This window comes from Bos taurus, chromosome 8 (assembly GCF_002263795.3).
Source record: "Bos taurus isolate L1 Dominette 01449 registration number 42190680 breed Hereford chromosome 8, ARS-UCD2.0, whole genome shotgun sequence".
NCBI lineage: Eukaryota > Metazoa > Chordata > Mammalia > Artiodactyla > Bovidae > Bos > Bos taurus.
Genome location: NC_037335.1, coordinates 312,802 through 334,243, shown reverse-complemented (window position 1 = coordinate 334,243; position 21,442 = coordinate 312,802). Strand labels below are relative to the sequence as shown.

At 37.5% G+C, this 21,442-nt stretch overlaps 1 protein-coding gene across 6 annotated transcripts in view; it reads right to left on the bottom strand.

Moving 5' to 3' along the window:
* Positions 1 to 21,442, bottom strand: part of MFSD14B (major facilitator superfamily domain containing 14B) — a 130,436-nt gene that overhangs the window by 40,629 nt on the left and 68,365 nt on the right. For 4 of the 6 annotated variants that reach the window (XM_024995591.2, NM_001083662.2, XM_059889015.1 and 1 more), the window contains exon 3: positions 2,494 to 2,556. The exons of the other annotated variants lie outside the window; for them this stretch is intronic. In XM_024995591.2, coding sequence (XP_024851359.1) covers positions 2,494 to 2,556 — 63 coding nt within the window. The remainder of the gene's footprint in view (positions 1 to 2,493; positions 2,557 to 21,442) is intronic. 6 annotated transcript variants of the gene reach the window in all.

Genomic DNA, 21,442 nt, shown 5'->3' with positions numbered 1-21,442 from the left:
AAAACCACAAACAAACAACCCCCTGCCCAATTGGAGAATTCACAAACCAAAACTGGTTACTCTTGTATACTTTATTGATGTTCACCCCAAATCTAAAACTTCTCTTCCATGCATTATGATAGTAAACTTACAAAGTGAAAGTTAACTGTAGAAAATCTACAAAGATGAACAAAATATATAAGGAAGAAAATTAAAAATCATCCATAAATCCACATCCTTTCAAACTTCAGGTGATTCCTTTTTAATCATTTCCCTCCCTGCTTACTTACATTTATTTTGGTCAAAATAAAACTGAAACCATATTATATTACATTATATGTCTATACCACACATATCTATTCTTCTAATTTCAAGGAATTTAAAAAGTTTCTACACGTTTACTATTACAAAGAGTCCTTTAGCCAAATCTCTGAATAACTCAATTTGAGAAGAACAAATTTCTAGAAATGCAATTACTTTGTTAACATATGTGAATATTTTTTTAACTCTAAAAATACTGCCTTCCAGAAAAGCTATACCAATTTATCCTCTCATCAACAGTACAAGGGGACACAATTTAACACAAATTGAACTAGTTCTTGTCAGTTTAAAATTTTTTACCAATGTGCATGAAAAAATATTATCTTATTTAACTTGGGACTCATTTCTTAATAGTGATAAACTTATTTTCAGATTGTTATCTTTTGTAAACTGCCAGCTTACATCCTTCTTTGCCCTTCTGGGATATTAGTCATTTTCCTACAGTTTTACTTTGAGACTGCTTTTATGTATTCCTCTTTCTATCATAAATAACATTTTGTCATTCGTATTTTAAGTTTGATGATGGTGGCTTTGACTTACCAAAATTTAAAGATTGATGTAAATGACTCAGTCTTTTCATTTATGAATAATTCTTACTCTAAAAAGGAAAATCTTTCCCCAGACTGGTGAGAAAAGTGGTCATCAGGCTTTCCTTCTAACAGTTTCTGTTATTTTTCTTTGCAATATTTACTAAGTATTTAACACATGAATGTAGAGTGCTAATAGTTTTACATATACTAGCTCATTGAATCCTCATAATCACCCTACAAGAGATCTTTTATCTTTCTCATTGCTTTCCAATGAAGGGAAGATTACATTATCTGACTAAGGTAACCATTAATAAGATGCAGAACAGAAATTTAAAGCTAAAGCAATATAAAGCCATACTTGTTCCACTGTGCTCATATCCATATTAAAACATTTTAATAGAGCTATGCTTGGCTGTAGGGTTCTCTCATATCCTCATCTGAGAAACAATGACCAGTTACTAAAACATGTAACTCCTTAAGTTCAATAGATTGAAGTTCAATAGTTGCTGAAGTTAAGTAAGTCCTGGTCCACACCCTTGAATCAACTTAAATACTTTTTGTTCTGTGTTTTTTTACAACAATATTGTGGGTATCTCTAAGTAAAAGTATGATAAGCTCGCCACTTGGCTTTCGGACACAGACCAAGTTGGTTTTATTCTGTAGAATCAGACTAAAATAGATTTTATTAGCTCCACATGATAAAAGAAAAAAATCTACAGAGTAACTTTCAAAGAATCCACTATAATGATAAACTTATGTAGTATTTGTAATCAATGCCCTCTCTCATTTAGTTTTTCTTTTGATCATGTAGATAAAACTGCTCACAAACTAGTGCTTAAATAAAAACACACCAGATTCTTGATAATATTCCTCCTCTCAATGAGTATTAAAAATGTCTTATTTTACTTTATTTAAATTGTCTTGTTTTACTTATGTTATTATTGTAAGCATTCTCAAATTCTTTTTGAAAATCGGCAAAGAATAAATAGTATTTATTACAATTAATGTTGCTCAAAGCTTTCCTCTGACTGAATTTAGCAAAGTACTATGGTATAATTTCAAGTGTGCTTTTCAACACAACATAAAATTATGTAGACTGATATTACGTAACTTGAAAAGAACAAATTAGATGCTGAACACATATATTTTACTACAAATTGGGACTGGAACACAGCATTATATTTTAACCCCTTATTTATAAGCTTTTCTGACAAATATCACATTAAAATTTAAACAATGAACTAAGGCTAATTATGTCGAGTGGTTGAGAGCTCAGAAAATTGTGTCTAGAACACCAGCCTTGCCATAAGACTTTACATCCAACTAAATCTTGATGACTCCTTCTTCAATCTCTATCTCAAAAGAAGACATTAATACTTGACCGATTTTTAAGACTGATTTTATTCTGTTAATAGAGGAATTAAAAGTTCACACAATTCTACCCTTCTGTACATGTTAATTCTGCTCTGTACATGTTAATAAAAATAAGGCAGTGCCTTATGGATTTGGGTTGTATTTTGACTTTGATAATTCAACTAAAAATTTGATTTACAAGATTTACAAATGGTAATAGTTTTCCAGAGTCCTATTTAAACTTCCAGAGTTATGCTATCAAGGATTCCTGGCTTCGGTTTGTTGTGGACCAAACAAAAATTGTTCTTACCTTTACACCCTGAATGAGACCATTCATGAGGAATGTGTGTTGAGGAAATGTTTCATGTAGAACCTACAAAAAGCAAACAAACATCAAGAAAAATTCTAAAGTAAATGAAAGGGAAAGATTTCTGACTCTTGTTAATGGCAGACTAGGTAACTAAACCCTGGAATGAAAAATATTAAGGAATAATGAAATATGGAAAATATCTTAAAAGTATGAAAAGGTAACAAGATAATGAGGCAGAAATCTAAATAAAGAACCTAAAAAGGTACGCCCAGGATTCAGTTGCTTTTGCTACAAAACCACAAACAATTTAAAGGATGTACTGCAAAGAGTTACTCCAACTCAGTTATGAGCCTGCAGCCCAGCTTCATGGCACGTACATAGTCCAGGAAACCTCAAACCTTAAATTTGGATTACTGATCCAGACTGGAAGCCTCTCCAGATGTTTAGAAGAAAAAAATCTAAAGTTATTTCTGAAAAGGCCATCACTCAGGCTTTCACATCAACCATATATGTACTTTCTCAAATATAAAGACAAGAACATAATCAAAAGTAATCAGATACAAAAGTAAATGAGACATCATGAACAAGAAAACAGCAAACAATACATAACAAACACTCAAAGACCTCATGTTTTGGAATTATTTAACAGACTTTAAAAATAGCATGCTTACTGTGTTACAAGACATATAAAGTAACCTTGAAACTTTGTAGCAGATTTAAAGAACAAAAGTCTAGAACAGAAAAAACTAAATTAAAAACTCAATGGGTATGTTTAACAAGATAAGAGAGAATAACTGAACCAAAAGTTAGGTTAAAAGAAGTTATCCAGAATGCAGCAGAGACAAATAGACAGGATATAAGACAGAAAGTAAGAGACACAGAGGATCCAATAAGAAAGTCTAACAATTTAAACTAGCCCAGTAATAACAGTGAGGCAGAGACAATATTTTAGAAGCCGATGATTGATAATGTACTTGAATCAATGACAGACATCAATGAAGAGATTAAAGCAACCTATCAAATTTTAAGCAGTATAAAAAGAAATCCACATGTGCAATCAAATTAAAATTATAGAGAACCGTAAAAAAAATTCTTTAAAACAGAAATAACAGATTGCTTTCAAAGGAACAACAGTTAGATTATTTCTTAAGACTAACATTTTTGAACCGAGACAAGGAGTGTGCTATTCTATCATCAGGATAGTAAGAAACATAAGACAAATGCCAACCTAAAATTGTATACCCAGTTAAAATGTCCTCTGACACAAAGGCAAGTATCCACAGTTTTCGATTTGGCAAAAACAAGTTTATTAACTTATAGTAATGAGTTTACTAACTTATAGACTTGGCTAATTTGACTGTGTGGATCACAATAAACTGTGGAAAATTCTGAAAGAGATGGGAGTACCAGACCACCTGACCTGCCTCTTGAGAAACCTATATGCAGGTCAGGAAGCAACAGTCAGAACTGGACATGGAACAACAGACTGGTTCCAAATAGGAAAAGGAGTACACCAAGGCTATATATTGTCACCCTGCTTATTTAACTTATATGCAGAGTACATCACGAGAAACGCTGGGCTGGAAGAAGCATAGGCTGGAATCAAGATTGCCGGGAGAAATATCAATAACCTCAGATATGCAGAGGACACCACCTTTATGGCAGAAAGTGAAGAGGAACTAAAAAGCCTCTTGATCAAAGTGAAAGAGGAGAGTGAAAAAGTTGGCTTAAAGCTCAACATTCAGAAAATGAAGATCATGGCATCTGGTCCCATCACTTCATGGCAAATAGATGGGGAAACAGTGGAAACAGTGTCAGACTTTATTTTGGGGGGCTCCAAAATCACTGCAGATGGTGACTGCAGCCATGAAATTAAAAGACGCTTACTCCTTGGAAGGAAAGTTATGACCAATCTAGATAGCATATTCAAAGGCAGAGACATTACTTTGCCAACAAAGGTCCGCCTAGTCAAGGCTATGGTTTTTCCAGTGGTCAGGTATGGATGTGAGAGTTGGACTGTGAAGAAAGCTGAGTGCAGAACTGATGCTTCTTTTTTAAAAATTTATTTATTTTAATTGGAGGTTAATTACTTTACAATATTGTATTGGTTTTGCCATACATCAACATGAATCTGCCACAGGTGTACACGTGCTCCCCATCCTGAACCCCACTCCCACCTCCCTCCCCATACCATCCCTCTGAGTCATCCCAGTGCACCAGCCCCAAGCATCCTGTATCCTGCATCGAACCTGGACTGGCGATTTGTTTCTTATATGATATTATACATGTTTCAATGCCATTCTCCCAAATCATCCCACCCTCTCCGTCTCCCACAGAGTCCAAAATTGTTCTATACATCTGTGTCTCTTTTGCTGTCTCGCATACAGGGTTATCGTTACCATCTTTCTAAATTCCATATATATGCGTTAGTATACTGTATTGGTGTTTTTCTTTCTGGCTTGCTTCACTCTGTATAATGTTGGTGGGAATGCAAACTAGTACAGCACTATGGAGAACAGTGTGGAGATTCCTTAAAAAACTGGAAATAGAACTGCCTATGACCCAGCAATCCCACTGCTGGGCATACACACTGAGGAAACCAGAAGTGAAAGAGACATGTGTACCCCAATGTTCATCACAGAGCTGTTTATAATAGCCAGGACATGGAAGCAACCTAGATGTCCATCAGCAGATGAATGGATAAGAAAGCTGTGGTACATATACACAATGGAGTATTACTCAGCCATTAAAAAGAATACATTTGAATCAGTTCTAATGAGGTGGATGAATTGATGCTTTTGAACTGTGGTGTTGGAGAAGACTCTTGAGAATCCCTTGAACTGCAAGGAGATCCAACCAGTCCATTCTAAAAGAGATCAGTCCTGGGTGTTCTTTGGAAGGAATGATGCTAAAGCTGAAACTCCAGTACTTTGGCCACCTCATGCGCAGAGTTGACTCATTGGAAAAGACCCTGATGCTGGGAGGGATTGGGGGCAGGAGGAGAAGGGGACGACAGAGGATGAGATGGCTGGATGGCATCACCGACTCAATGGACGTGAGTTTGAGTGAACTCTGGGAGTTGGTGATGGACAGGGAGGCCTGGTGTACTGCAATTCATGGGGTCGCAAAGAGTCACACACGACAGAGCAACTGAACTGAACTGAACTGAATTTATTAAAAAAAAAAAAATACTTCCAGGAGAAGGAAATTGACAGAGGTATAAATAAGGTTCAAGATGCAAAATAAAATAAAGATCATGGAAAATAGTATATAAATGAACAGGGATGCTACCAAAACAAAAATAACGGGTCTTATAGTTTTTATTTTCAATTATACAGAAGTAAAATATTAAATTGGATTTTACATAGAGCAGTGTGTACATGACCATGTAAAATGGACAGGCTACAAAGACCTGTTGTATAGTACATGGAACTCTGCTCAATTTTATGTGCTTGCCTGCATGGTAGGGAGGTTTGAGGGAGAATGGATATATGTATATGTATGGCTGAATCCTTGCACTATTCACCTGAAACTACGACAACACTGTTAATCAGTTGGCTATATGCCAATACAAAGTAAAAAGCTTTAAGTCTGAAGTTAAAAAAAAAAAAAAAGCTTAGAGAAGGAAATGACAACCCACTTCAGTATTCTTGCCTGCTAAATCCCATGGCAGAGAAGCCTGATGGGCTATACAGTCCAAGGGGTCACAAGAAGGCAAACAACTCTTTGTGACTAAACAACAAAAACAAAATACTTAATAATACTCATTTACCTCATTTATGCTAATATGCTGGACATCCTAAAGGAATCTTTAAGGAAATCAACTCTGAATATTCATTGGAAGGACTGACGCTGAAGCTGAAGCTCCAATACTTTGGCCACCTGATGTAAAGAGCCAATTCACTGGAAAAGACGCTGATGCTGGGAAAGATGGAAGGCAAAAGGAGAAGAGGGAGGCAGAGAATGAGATGGCTGGACAGCATTACTGATTCAATGGAAATGAACTTGGGCAAACAATGGGAGACAGTGACAGACAGGGAGGCCTGGCATGCTGCAGTCCATGGGGTTGCAAAGAGTTGGACATGACTTAACAACTGAACAATAACATGTTAATATTATATAAAATTAAAGATATTGATTAATAGTACTTTGATAAGTTTACATGTAATGCTATAGAAACCACAAAAATAACAGGAATAGAGTAGAATACTTCTAATGTAATAGAAGAAAAGTTAGCCTAACTATTCAATGCAAATGAAGGCAAAAAGGAACAAAATGACAACTTAGAACTGCAGTACATAGAAAAAAATAATGAAGTAACTGAATTCACGAAGACTTAATATACCAGTTAAAAGGCAAAAAAAGTGTGGTCTAAAACCAGAATTTGAATCACAGGATTTGGAACCAAAGGATCACTTCACTCATACTGGGTTTGCCAAAAAATTCCTTCAGTTTTTAAGTAAAAATAAAAGACGCATTTTTCATTTTGCCAAGAACTTTATTGAATAATGTATTCACCATTTTGTTCCACTTATCTTCTGTCATTTTCCAGGCAACTTCGTAATTCGATCTTGCCTAAACTTTTTATCTTTTTGAGCAAAGAACTGTTACAGGTGGCTTCTACAGTCTTTCAGGGAATTCAAATTTTTTTCCATTACGATAATTTTGTATAGACTGAAATAAGTCAAAATCTGAAAGTACAACGTCTGGTGAACACATTGGATGAGTCAGAACTTCCCAGCCAAGTTATAACAATTTTTGCCTGGTCATCAAAGAAACATGCATTATCCTGATGGAAGATTACACATTTTCTGTTGGCTAATTTTGTACGCTTTTCATTGTGTGCTTTCAGTTGGTCTCGATGGGCGCAGTACTTTCTGGAATTGTCTGGTTTTCCATAGAGAGTCCATAATAAAGGACTTCATACCAATCCTGCCATATACATGACATCACCTTCTTTGGAGGAAGACCAGCCTTCAGTATGGTTGGTGGTGGTTCATTTCATTTGCCCAGCAATCTTCTCCATTTCACATTATTGTACAGTATCTGCTTTTCATTGTCCATCACAATTTAAAAAACTGGTACATTTTTGTTACATTTAAGTAAAGAATCCAGTGTGAAAATACAGTCAAGAAGGGTTTTTCTTTTGCTTAACTTGTGTGGAACCCAAACATCAAAGTGACTGACATAACCAAGCTGGTGCAAATGATTTTCAGTGCCTAGTTTGGATATTTTGAGTATGTTGGCTCTCTCCCATGTGCTGTAACATTGACTTTGGAGTACCATCCAGCAAGAAATCTCAGTATGAAACTTGGCAAGCCACTTTTGATACATTCAACAGTCACAGCACCTTTTCCATATACTGCTCAAGTCTTTTTTCTGTGTTTCAGTTGTGTTTTTACCTTTCTTGAAATAGTAAAGCATAATATATCCAAAAAGTGTTGCTTTTTTCCTTCCACTTTCAATATTAAAATGGCTACAAAAAAATTCATCAATCTTGATGTTTTTTAAAAAATTCATGCTGTTATGACAACCATCACAATACAATTTTACAAAACTTTCTAATGAAGTTAAAAGCAACTAAATAGAACTAGATAAAAATGGATAAACTGAACTTTTGTATAAACTGTGATCCCATGTTTAACCAGAAAAAGAAAATCAAGCAAATGAACATCAAGACATGTACAGAATGTTTATAGCAGCACTGTATAAACAATGGAAAAACTAGAAACAAATATTCATAATTTGCACTGCTGCTGCTGCCAAGTCGCTTCAGTCGTGTCCGACTCTGCGACCCCAGAGATGGCAACCTACCAGGCTCCCCCGTCCCTGGGATTCTCCAGACAAGAACACTGGGGTGGGTTGCATTTCCTTCTCCAATGCATGAAAGTGAAAAGTGAAAGGGAAGTCGCTCAGTCGTGTCCAACTCTTAGCGACCCCAGACACTGCAGCCTACCAGGCTCCTCTGCCCATGGGATTTGCCAGGCAAGAGTACTGGAGTGGGCTGCCACTGCCTTCTCCTATAAATTAACAGTGTACAATAGAAAAAAGGAAGCCCCAGAAGACAACATGAATGTTATACATTATGCCCTTTTTAGAAGTTCAAAAATAACCAGAATCAAATAACACAGACACATCCATGTATTTATATATATAATAATGTGATCTAAATCTAGAAAATAAGCAAACAAAAAAAAAATTCAGAATTGTAGTTATCTTTGTGGATGGGGAGTAGAGAAAGAGATAGGCAAAGCGGACACAGAAATAAATTGTTGGGTTATACATGGGTTCACCAGTATTCAACACATCCTTAAAAACTATGTTGCAGCAATAAATTTTAAAAACAAAATAAGGATAAAACAAATGGGGGAATGTTTAATTAAATGTTTCATTCCATGAGTGAAACAAACCTATGTATCATGAAGACAGTTATGACTAATCTATTTCTATGCACCTGAAATCCTATGAATTACAAAAACAGGGGGAAGGACAGAGTGACTAGCCTCTAACTTTAGACAGTTTATCTCCACAGGTTTTTCAAAAAAATCAAATTAAGATGTATCCATAGAAATGATTTCAAATCTATCCCTTAATAACATAATTTTTATAGGTTAGAAAAGATTTGCCATCACAGCTAGTGGCATTTGAACTCTACTAACTGTACTGAAAAACAAACAAACAAAAAATAGTAAAGACAAAGGACAACAAATAATTCAAGTGCAAAATCAGTTTTCAGAAAAATCTTTCCTAATAACAAATTTCATAGAATACAGAGATACAGAAATCGTAAAAGGGAATATTAATCAATATTAGAACTGTTTAATGATTTATCATATGCATCATAGAAATATGGTAAAATAGCAAAACATAAGTCAGTATATTTTTAAAAAATGTTTCTCTGATCCCTGGTGTGTCAAAAACATTTTCTGATATGAAAAATATTTCTCTTATCCAGTCTTTTAGCCCCACTTTTTCCCTATTATACACCGTCAGACGAAGGCTGAGAGCTTAACAGGTAGTTTTCAAACTCCCCTTGTCTATGGGTTTCCTTACAGTTTTTACCAGTGGAAAAAAATAGGGTTGGGGGAGCGCTGGTGAACACTACACCAGTAACTCCAGGACTGCCTTCACTCTGTCAAAGGGACAGTAATTCTATTCACCTCTGCTGCCCCCAGTTTAATCCTCACCTCGCAGACCTCTGGTGTCCCCTAAAACAGTTCTACATTCAAGATGATCCAAATACGCATTCACTTATGCAGGTAATGTATCTAGCATTAAGAAATTAACTCTTTAATTTGGCAAGACCATATCCATGTCAATCTTAAAGGAAATCAACCCTAAATATTCATTGGAAGGACTGATGCTGGAGCTTAAACTCCAATACTTTGGCCACCTGATACAAGGAACTGACTCACTGAAAAAGACTGATGCTGGGAAAGACTGAGGACAAGAGGAGAAGGGGGCAAAAGAAGATGAGATGGTTGGATGGTATCACCGACTCAATGGACATGAGTGTGTGCAAAAGTGAAGGACAGGGAAGCCTGGTGTGCTGCAGTCCATGGCGTCCCATAGAGCTGGACACAACTGAGAAACCAACAACAACATATCCATGTATGAATGACATAACATGGATTTACTGAACTGCATATTAAAATATATAGCTCTAAAGGAATTAGATATGACTGAGCAGCAGGCATGGCAGGGCAATGGAATTTCTGAAAGTATGAGAAACTGTTTCTGGGTAATAAAGCAACGATGCAGGCAGTTCCTCTAAAATTTTTTAATATGTGCTTTTTAAAACTTTTCTACTTTTTCCTATTAAAAAAAGATAATGAAATAGTAAAGTTTTAATAAAGAAGTAAAACAAAACAAGTCAATAACTTCTTTTCTACTAAGCTAAGGACTAAACCTTTATAAAATAAAGCAGCTATAAAGAAAATAGCAAACTTTTCCAAACTTTTCAAATTCAAAAAATTTTTTCAGTATATAAATAATAATACTACAAAAGACAGTAACTGTTATCACAACAAACCTAATGCTAGGACTTTTCTGGTGGTCCAGTGGTTGAGAATACACCTGCCAATGCAGGGGACCTGGGTTTGATGCCTGATCCAGGGAAATTCCACCTGCTGTCAGGAAACTAAGCTTGTGTGTCACAACTACGGAAGCCTGCAAGCTCTAGAGCCCGTGCTCTGCCAACAAGAGATGCCGCTGCAAAGAGAAGCTGGCACGCTGCAACTAGAAAAAGCCTGCACAGCAAGTAGAAAAAGCCTGCATAGCAGCAAAGACTCAGCACAGCCAAAAAAAAAAAAAACACATAATAATAATTTTAATTAATTAATTTTTTAAACGTATACTGACTTTCAGGTCAACATGGTAGAGTAGAAAGACCAGTATGCAACTCCTGTGAGAGCACCAAAATTGCAACTAGCTGTTAAAAACCATCGACAGGAGAACACTGGAACCTACCAAAAAAAGATACCCCATGTCTAAAGACAAAGAAAAAGCCACAGGAGATGCCAGGAGGGGCTCAGTCATGATAAAAATCAAATCTTATACCTTTCAGGGGGGTGACCCACAAACTGGCGACAGTAATACCAAGGAAGTTCTCCCACTGTTGTGAAGGTTCTAAACTCCACATCAAGCTTCCCAACCTGGGATCTGGCAAACGACCTGGGAATCCCCAGGGAGTCTGACTTTGAAGACCAGCAGGATTTGATTACAGGGCTTCCATAGGACTGGGGGAAACAGACTCCACTCTTAGAGGGCAGAAACAAAACCTTGTGTGCACCAAGACCTAGGGGAAAGGAGCAGTGACCCCACTGGAGGCTGAACCAGAGCTACCTGCTAGTGTTGGAGGGCCTCCTGTGGAGGCGTGGGTCAGCAGGGGTTCATCGTGGGAATGGGGGCACTGGCAGCAGCAGTCCTGGAAGTGGACCCTTGGTATAAGTCCTCCTGGAGGTTGCCACTAACCCTACCAGAGAGGTGGCTAGCCTCAGGCTAAAAAACAAACACGGAAGGAGCACAACTCCACCACCCATCAGCAGACAACTGAATTAAAGTTTTATTGAGCATGGCCCTGCCCACCATTGCAAGTCCCAGTTTTCCCCACCAGTCTATCCCATCAGGAAACTTACACAAGCCTCTTAGCCAACTCCATCAGAGGGCAGACAGAAGAAGCAAGAATAACTACAATTCTACAGTTGCTAGAAGAAAAACCACATTACAGAAACTTAATCAGCATGAAAAAGCAGAAAGTTATGTCCCAGATTAAGGGATAAGATAAAACACCTGAAAAACAACTAAATGAAGATAGGCAAGGAGGCCTGGTCCATGGGGTCGCTGAGAGTCAGACACGACTGAGCGACTTCACTTTCACTTTTCACTTTCATGCCTTGGAGAAGGAAATGGCAACCCACTCCAGTGTTCTTGCCTGGAGAATCCCAGGGACGGGGGAGCCTGGTGGGCTGCCATCCATGGGGTCGCAGAGTCGGACCGACTGAAGTGACTTAGCAGTATCAGAAGGGAATGGCATGATATATTTAAAGTGATGAAAGAGAAGAACCTACAATCAAGAATACTCTACCCAGCAAGACTCTTATTCAGATTTGATGAAGAAATCAAAAGCTTTCCAGACAAGCTAAAGAATTCAGCACCACCATACCAGCTTTAGAGCCGATGCTAAAGGAACTTTTCTCTAGGCAGGAAACAGAAGGAAAAGACCAACACAAAATAAACCCCAAACAATTAAGAAAATGGTAATAGGATCATGTTATTGTTCAGTTGCCCAGTCATGTCCACTGTTTGCGACCCCATGAACTGCAGCAGGCCAGGCCTCCACCATCTCCCAGAGTTTCCCCAAGTTGATGTCCACTGTATCAGTGATGCCATCCAGCCATCTCATCCTCTGATGCCCTCTTCTCCTTCTGTCCTCAATCTTTTCCACGGACTTATTTTAAATGAGTCAGCTCTTCATATCAGGTGACCAAAATACTGAAGCTTTAGCTTCAGCATCAGTCCTTCCAATGGGTGTTCAAGGTTGATTTCCTTTAAGACTGACTGGTTTGATCTCTTTGTTGTCCAAGGGACTCTCAGGAGTCTTCTCTAGCACCACAGCTTGAAGGCATCAGTTCTTTGGTGCTCTCCCTTCTTTAAGGTCCCATTCTGACAACTCTACGTGACCACTGGGAAGACCAGAGCCTTGAACATATGGACGTTTGTAGGCAGAGTGATGTCTCGGCTTTTCAACACACTGAGTAGGTCTGTCATAGGATCATACATATCAGTAATTACCTTAAATGATAAGGGACTGAATGCACCAATCAAAAGACATAGACTGGGTGGGCAGATGAAAACATGTGCATGTATGAACCTCTATTTAACACATCACTCTACTTAACTCCAAACTGTATGTAATTATTTAGTATTTTTAGGTTAATCATGTTTCTATTATGGCTTGCAACTGTAATTATCTCCTATGTTTGGCTATTGATACTAAAAACTTGATAAAAGCCTTCTATTATTGTGATTTTTGATTAATACAATAATTGTATCATGATTGGTTAACAGAAAATAATAGAATTCTTTATCACTAAAACTATCATTTATTAGAAAAACCTGCAATCACTTTTTAAAATCCAGATGCATATCAGAATTATCTTGGAATTTTTTGAAAACTACAAATGCTCACATGTTGCTTTTTTTCCTACAAAGTTTCAGACGTGTTTCTAATGAGGAGCCAAGCTTAAAAACGATTGGACTACATTACAATCTTTCACTTTTATCTACTGTGTTTCATTTTTCTCTGTTTCACGCTCAGTGCTCCCATTTCATTTAGTTTATGCTTTCCAATTTCTCCATCTTTTTTTGATGTTCTTTCTCAAGCCGTTACCAATCATAGTAGAAAAACTTTTGTATACACACACACATATATAGTATGTATAATACAATATATATATGTTTTAGAAAACTTACAATTTTTGCCTAGTTAAAAAATTTGATATTTTGAGTCCACTTGTTTGACTTAGTATGAATAGAATGCTAGACTTCTAATTTATATTCATTCAAAATTTTGATATTGTTTATATATTTTGGCAACTAGTATTACCATTAAAAGTTTAATTTTTTGTCATGTGTGTGTGTGAGAGTGACTCAGTCATGTACAACTCTTTGTGACCCCATGGATTGTAGCCTGCCAGGTTTCTCTGTGCAGTAATTAAAAAATAATTTTGAATGAGGCTTGAAACTTCTAATCCAATTTTGAGAATATAAAGAAATATTATGTTTTAAAAAAAAACCAGGAGATTAACATGTGATCGAGTATTAACAGATTTTGTTCAAATCTTACAAAATTTCTCTACGTTAGCGTCCCTAATTTGTTTTCATACCTTATTCAAGACCCCACATTGTGTTTAATTGCAGTGAACAGCTCCAGCTGCATCCAACAAATTCTGGTAAACTCTTTTTATTTTTATTCTATCACAAATTTTTTCTAGTTTTCATTGTTATGGCATCTTAGATATACCCCTCAGTTAAAAGTAGACATTTAATTTCCAAATACATGGGATTTTTTAAAAGTATCTATGATATTAATTTCTCATTTAAATGCTTTCTTCTCTGCAATCACCTTCTATGTTTTTTCAGTCTTCTAATTTTATTGTGGTGTTCAATGGCTAAGTCAAAGATCTCTCTTAGTAAATGTCACACTAGACTTGAAAAAATGTGGTTTATTTTAAAATATCTTTTGATACTGACCACTAACATAACTTCACAGTAATAAGAAAACAGAGTCTGTATGATTTCAATACCTTTAGACCATGAAATTTCTGCACCTGGTCGTATGTCTCTGAAAAGCATTATGAACCGATTTGACATAATTAAGATTTATACAGTTTTCATATAACAGGATCCAAATTGTATTCAAGTTCCCATAGACTATAAATTAGAAGACACTGGAACATATCCAGTCTATGGGAACTTGAATACAATTTGGATCCTGTTATATGAAAACTGTATAAATCTTAATTATGTCAAATCGGTTCATAATGCTTTTCAGGCCTATTATCTTCTTCCACTTCTCTGTGAAGTGTAGTGCTCATTCACTTCAGTCATGTCTGAATCTGCGCCACCCCATGTGTAGCCCACCAGGCTCCTGTCCATGGGATTCTCTGGGCAAGATTACTGGAGTGGGTTGCCATGCCCTCCTCCAAGGGATCTTCCCGACCTAAGTATCAAACCCAAGTCTCTCACGTCTCCTGCATCGGCAGGCGGGTTCTTTACCACTAGTACAACCTGGGAAGCCTCTGTACATTCATTCTATTAATTTCTGAGGGTTTGATATCAAAACTCCAATGAAAAATCTTAATTCATCTACTTAAAACAAAAAATTGTAATATATAATGGAATTATACGTAACTTTCCGCAGTATTTTCCAAGTCTCCTGTAAATGTGTTACCATATTTTATAACTTTTTTTCCATATTTTATAACTTAAAAATAAAAATTAAAAAAACAAAGTATATTAAATATCTCAAATAAGATCAAAGTTTTAATTTTAAATATCTTTCTATGCTAAAAATTTCAAGAAGGATACTGCCTTTATTCTTGAGAAGGAATACAGTAAACAAAAAATATGACAGCATTTGCTTATCTCTTAAAAAAAAAACTTTAGAAACTTAGAACTGAATTGACACTTAGAACAATGAAGCTAATAAATATCTGTATGGATATGTGTATATTACATATGTATATATTATACACACACACATTACATTCAAACATACACATATCTGTTTTCTACTTCCACACCTAGTATCACTGATAGAACAGAAAAAAATATGAATCTAATTTACAGCATTTTCCATTTACTTGGAAGAATAGTGAAACACTTCTGGATGATATAGAGAAGATGGGAAAAGGCTTTATGAACCCTTTAGAGTTGAAAAAACAGTCACATGTTAAGGTGAAAAAAGACCTTTTAGGTCAATTTTTCAGGATTCAGGGGGACCAAAAAACAAAACTGGAGATGGATGCCATCCATAATTCAATAGCTTAATAAAAGGTTATAAAATAAGTCCATGGTATATTTGCTCTCACAGCTGCTGACCTGTCCATCTGTCCCCAGAATAACAATCACAAGGAAATTTAACCAAAGTATATATAATTTTCTAGCATTTTATAGGAACCCATAAGCAAAACATGGGTACTGAATTGCCATGTCACCAATTATCTAAGTAGATAGTGGCTGCTGTGGTAGAAAGAATATGCATTCCACCGATAATACAAACCTATTCTTACCCCACTTCTCACATTTACAACACTTGGGTAGCCCCAGAAGACATTTCTTTCAACAATCCCTGAACTACCCTCTCATTTGTAAATATAAAATACATAAAATTCATCAAAACAATTGGAGGAAAACCACTTGAAGACTCAAAAAAAGAATACAGGAAATAAAAGACAATCTACCTCACTGCCAAATAACTAAACCATAGTAGGAAACAAAAGGAAGCTTTAAAATAAGTTTAAGTGTCCTCCAAAAGATTCAAGGGGATGTCACATGCATTAAAAACAATCTGTTGCAGAAGGATCAGCACCAAAGAAAGCAAAGCATCAAACAAGTAAGGAAAGTCTGTCTTAAAGAATTGATTATAAGGAGAGAACAAGATGGCAGAGGAGTATGTGGACATGGAGTACATCTCTCTCCACGGATACATCAGGAATACACCTTCAGATGCAGAACTGCATGCAGAACACCAGCTAAGAGTGGACAGGAGTACCTGATCAGCTGAAAAGAATATACAGAATCACGCAAAACTCAATAGGATCAAGACACTAGGGGGAAAAACAGGAGTGTTACTAGTACTCGGTGGCTGGGGGAACTGAAGTAGGAGTCCAATCCCCACATTGGGGCAACTGTCTGAGTCAGAGAAAAAACATTTCAGGCTGAGAGTGAAACAGCTGATCTGTGGCAGCCTAAACAAAATGAGAATCAGACAGTCCTTGCCACTGCCATACATACCCTGGACAGGGACGCATGTACCCTAGAAGGTGCAGTGGCTGAGAGCTGGAGTTTAGGGATTGTGGAACAATCCCAGGGTGAGGGCTGATGTTGACTGTGCAGAGACAGATCGAGGGGATGTGAGGGAGGAGACTGTGGTGGGAAATGCCTGCAGAGGAAAGCCAGGCAGCCATGGGAGAAAGGTAATACTGCTGAGTCACGTGTAAGGAGTGGAGCCATCAGCGTAGTCTCTAATACCTGACACACTGAACTACAAAGTAGTACCCTACCCAGAATGCTCCTTTAGGTGACTGATGGTCTGAACTACAGAGTAGGACCCCACCCAGGGCACCCCTTTAAGTGCTTGATGAACCGATCTACAGAGTAGGACCCCAGTCAGGGAGGCCCCTCTATGTGCCTGATGTGCCAAACAACAGAGGACTCCAGGCAAGGGAGACCTCTAAGTGCTTGAACGGGCAGAGTTATGGAGATACTTTATGCGAAAGGCTGGGTTGGATGATGCACAAGCTGGAATCAAGATTGCCGGGTGAAATATCAATAACCTCCAGATGACACCACCCTTATGGCAGAAAGCTAAGAAGAACTAAAGAGCCTCTTGATGAAAGTGAAAGATGACAGTGAAAAAGTTGGCTTAAAACTCAACATTCAGAAAACTAAGATCATAGCATCAAGTCCCATCACTTCATGACAGATAGGGAAACAATGGAAACAGTGAGACTTTCTTTTTTTGGGCTCCAAAATCACTGCAGATGGTGACTGCAGCCATGAAATTAAAAGACGCTTGCTCCTTGGAAGAAAAGCTATGCCAGCTAAACAGCATATTAAAAAGCTAAACAGCATATTTAAAAGCAGAGACATTACTTTGCCAACAAAGGTCCATCTAGTCAAAGCTATGGTTTTTCCTGTAGTCAGGTATGGATGTGAGAGTTGGACTGTGAAGAAAGCTGAGCACAGAAGAACTGATGCTTTTGAACTGTGGTGTTGGAGAAGACTCTTGAGAGTCCTTTGGACTGTAAGGAGATCTAACCAGTCCATCCTAAAGGAAATGAGTCCTGGGTGTTCATTGGAAGGACTGATGTTGAGGCTGAAAGTCCAATATTTTGCCCACCTGATGCAAAGAGCTGACTTATTTGAAAAGACCCTGATGCTGGGAAAGACTGAGGGCAGGAGAAGGGGATGATGGAGCATGAGATGGCTGGATGGCATTACCGACTCAATGGACATGGGTTTGGGTGGACTCCAGCAGTTTGTGATGGACAGGGAGGCCTGGTGTGCTGTGGTTCATGGGGTCACATAAAGAGTCAGACACAACTGAGCGACTGAACTGAACTGAATGCAACCACATTCAAAATTCCCAGCAAGTCATTTTGTGAATATTGAAGAGTTGATTTCACAATTTACATGGATATAGAAAAGGCCTATAATAGCCAAGGCAATCTTTTTTAAAAAATAATTTCTTTATTACTATTTTTTACATATACATTTATCTATTCTCCCCCAGTCTCCCCTACATTCCCAGCTATAGCCAAGTCAGTCCTGAGGAAGAAGAACCAAGTCACGTAAGTTATAGAAGATATCAAGAAAATGCTAAAGAAATCAATATAGCATAGTACTGACACAGGATATATACAAAAATAGAACATAAAACCCAGAAAATAAGTCCATGTGACTATAACTGTCTGATTTATGATAAAGTTGACATATGGAGTGGGGAGAGTTTTTTTTAAATAAACAATGCTGGTTCAACTATATATTAATATGAACCCAAATGAATTGACCCTTATATAAAATGATTTTTCTAGAAAAAAATCATGAAACTGGTTCATGAAAAAAACATGGACTGAGAATCGGTATGAAAGATCTGTGTGTGAAAAATAAACAGATAAATCTTGGGGGAAGAAGAAAGTTTCTTTTTTAAAATTTTTATTGGCATATAGTTCCTTTACAATCTTGTGTTAGTTTCTACTGTACTAAAAAGTCAATTAGCTACATATGTGCCCCCTCTTTTTTGATTTCCTTTCCATTTAGGTCACCACAGAGCATTGAGTAGAGTTCACGTGCTATACAGTAGGTTCTCATTAGTGGAAGAAAGCTTCCTAAACAAGATTTTAAAAAAGCAACTAAACATAAGAAGCAAAAAAAAAAAAAAAAAAAAAAGTCAGTAAATTGAACTGTGTAAAGATTATGAACTTCTGTTCATACAAAGACACCATTAAGAGAATGAAAAAGTAATTCAAGGAGGGAAAAAGACATTATCAATAAATATGTGAGTGTTCAAAAATAAACAAACATTTTGCTGTTACTGTTGTTCAGTCCCTAGGTCAGGTCTGACCCTCTGACCCCATGGACTGCAGCATGCCAGGCTTCTCTGTCCTCCACTATATCATGCTGCTGCTGCTGCTGCTAAGTCACTTCAGTCGTGTTTGACTCTGTGTGTCCCCATAGACAGCACTCACCAGGCTCCTCTTTCCCTCAGATTTTCCAGGCAAGAATACTGGAGTGGGTTGCTATTTTCTTCTCCACTATATCCTGGAGGTTGCTCAAACTGATGTCCACTGAGTTGCTGATGCTATCTAACTACCTCATCCTCTGAATGTCAGAGGTTGTTGATATTCCTCCCAGCAATCTTGATTAAAGCTTGTGTTCTATCCACCCTGGGATTTCCCATGATGTACTCTGTGTGCATATAAGTTAAATAAGCAGGGTGACATTACAGCGTTGTTCATTTCCTAATTTTGAACCAGTCAGTTGTTCCATGTCCGATTCTAACTGCTGCTTCTTGACCCACATTTACGTTTCTCAGGAGACAGGCAAGATGGTCTGGTACTCCCATCTGTTTAAGAATTTTCCATAGTTCATTGTGATCTACACAGTCAAAGGCTTTAGTGTAGTCAATGAAGCAGAAATATATGTTTTTCTGGAACTCCCTTGCTTTCTCTATGATTCAATGAATGTTGGCAATTTGATCTCTGGTTCCTCTGCCTTTTCTAAATCTAGCTTGTAGATCTGGAAGCTCCCAGTTGATATTGCTGAAGGGTAGCTTGAAGGATTTTGCGCATTTCACTTGCTAGCATGTAAAATGAGCTCAATTGTATGGTAGTCTGAACATTCTTTGGCATTGCCTCTTTGGGGGTCTGGAATAAAAACTGACCATTTCCAGTCCTGAGGTCACTGCTGAGTTTTCCACATTTGCTGACATATTGAGTGCAGCACTTTCACAGCAACATCTTTCAGGATTATAAATAGCTCAGCTGGAATTCCATCACAACCACTAGCTTTGTAGTAATCTTTCTTAAGTCCCATTTGATTTCAGACTCCAGGATGTCCAGCTCTAGGTGAGTGACCACACCATCATGGTTATCAAGGTCATTAAGACCTTGTTTGTACAGTTCTTGTGTGTACTCTTGAGACCTCTTCTTAATCTCTTCTGTTGTTAAGTCCTTACCATTTTTGTCCTTTATTGAGCCCATCCTTGCTAAGTCCTTACCATTTTTGTCCTTTATTGAGCCCATCCTTGCATGAAATGTTCCTTTGATATCTCCAATTTTCTTGAAGAGATCTTTAATCTTTCCCATTCTATTATTTTCCTCTATTTCTTTGTACTGTTTGTTCACATAAGAAGGCGTTCTTTTCTCTTGTTGCTATTCTCTAGAACCCTGCATTCAGCTGGGTGTTATCCTCCCTTTCTTTCTTGTTTTTTGCTTCTCTTCAGGTATCTATAGGCTTCCTCAGACAACAATTTTGCCTTCGTGTATTTCTTTTATTTGGGATAGTCTTAGTCACGGCCTCCTATACAACCTTACAAATCTCCAGTCTATAGTCCTTCAGGCACTCTGTTATCAGATCTAATCCCTTGAATCTATTCATCACCTCTACTGTATAATCATAAGGGATTTGATTCAAGTCATACTTAAATGGCAAGAGTAAACATTGACATTTTAGGAATCTGTGAACTAAAACGGACTAGATTGGGTGAATTTAATTCAGATGATCATTATATCTACTACTGTGGGCAAGAATCCCTTAGAAGAAAAAGAGAAGCCCTTATAGTCAACAAAAGAGTTCAAAATGCAGTTCCTGGGTGCAATCTCAAAAACAACAGAATGATCTCTGACTCTAAGGCAAATGATTCAATATCACAGCAATCCAATCTATGCCCCAACCACTAATGCCAAAGAAGTTGAAGTTGAATGGTTCTATGATGATCTACAAGACTTCCTAGAACTAACAACAAAAAAAGATGTCCTTTTCATCACAGGGGTTCAGTTCAGTTGCTCAGTCGTGTCCGACTATTTGCGACCCCATGAATTGCAGCACGCCAGGCCTCCCTGTCCATCACCAACTATTGGAGTTTATGCAAACTCATGTCCATCGAGTCGGTGATGCCATCCAACCATCTCATTCTCTGTTGTCCCATTCTCCTCCTGCCCCCAATCCCTCCCAGCATCAGGGTCTTTTCCAATGAATCAACTCTTCGCTTGAGGTGGCCAAAGTATTGGAGTTTCAGCTTTAGCATCAGTCCTTCCAATGAACACCCGGGGCTGATCTCCTTCAGAATGGACTGGTTGGATCTCCTTGCAGTCCAAGGGACTCTCAAGAGTCTTCTCCAGCACCACAGTTCAAAAGCATCAATTCTTCGGCGCCCAGCTTTCTTCACAGTTCAAGTCTCACATCCATACATGACTACTGGAAAAACCATAGCCTTGACTAGACGGACCTTTGTTGGCAAAGTAATGTCTCTGCTTTTGAATATGCTATCTAGGTTGGTCATAACTTTCCTTCCAAGGACTAAGTGTCTTTTAATTTCATGGCTTCAATCACCATCTGCAGTGATTTTGGAGCCCCAAAAAATAAAGTCTGACACTGTTTCCCCATCTATTTCCCATGAAGTGATGGGACCAGATACCATGATCTTAGTTTTCTGAATGTT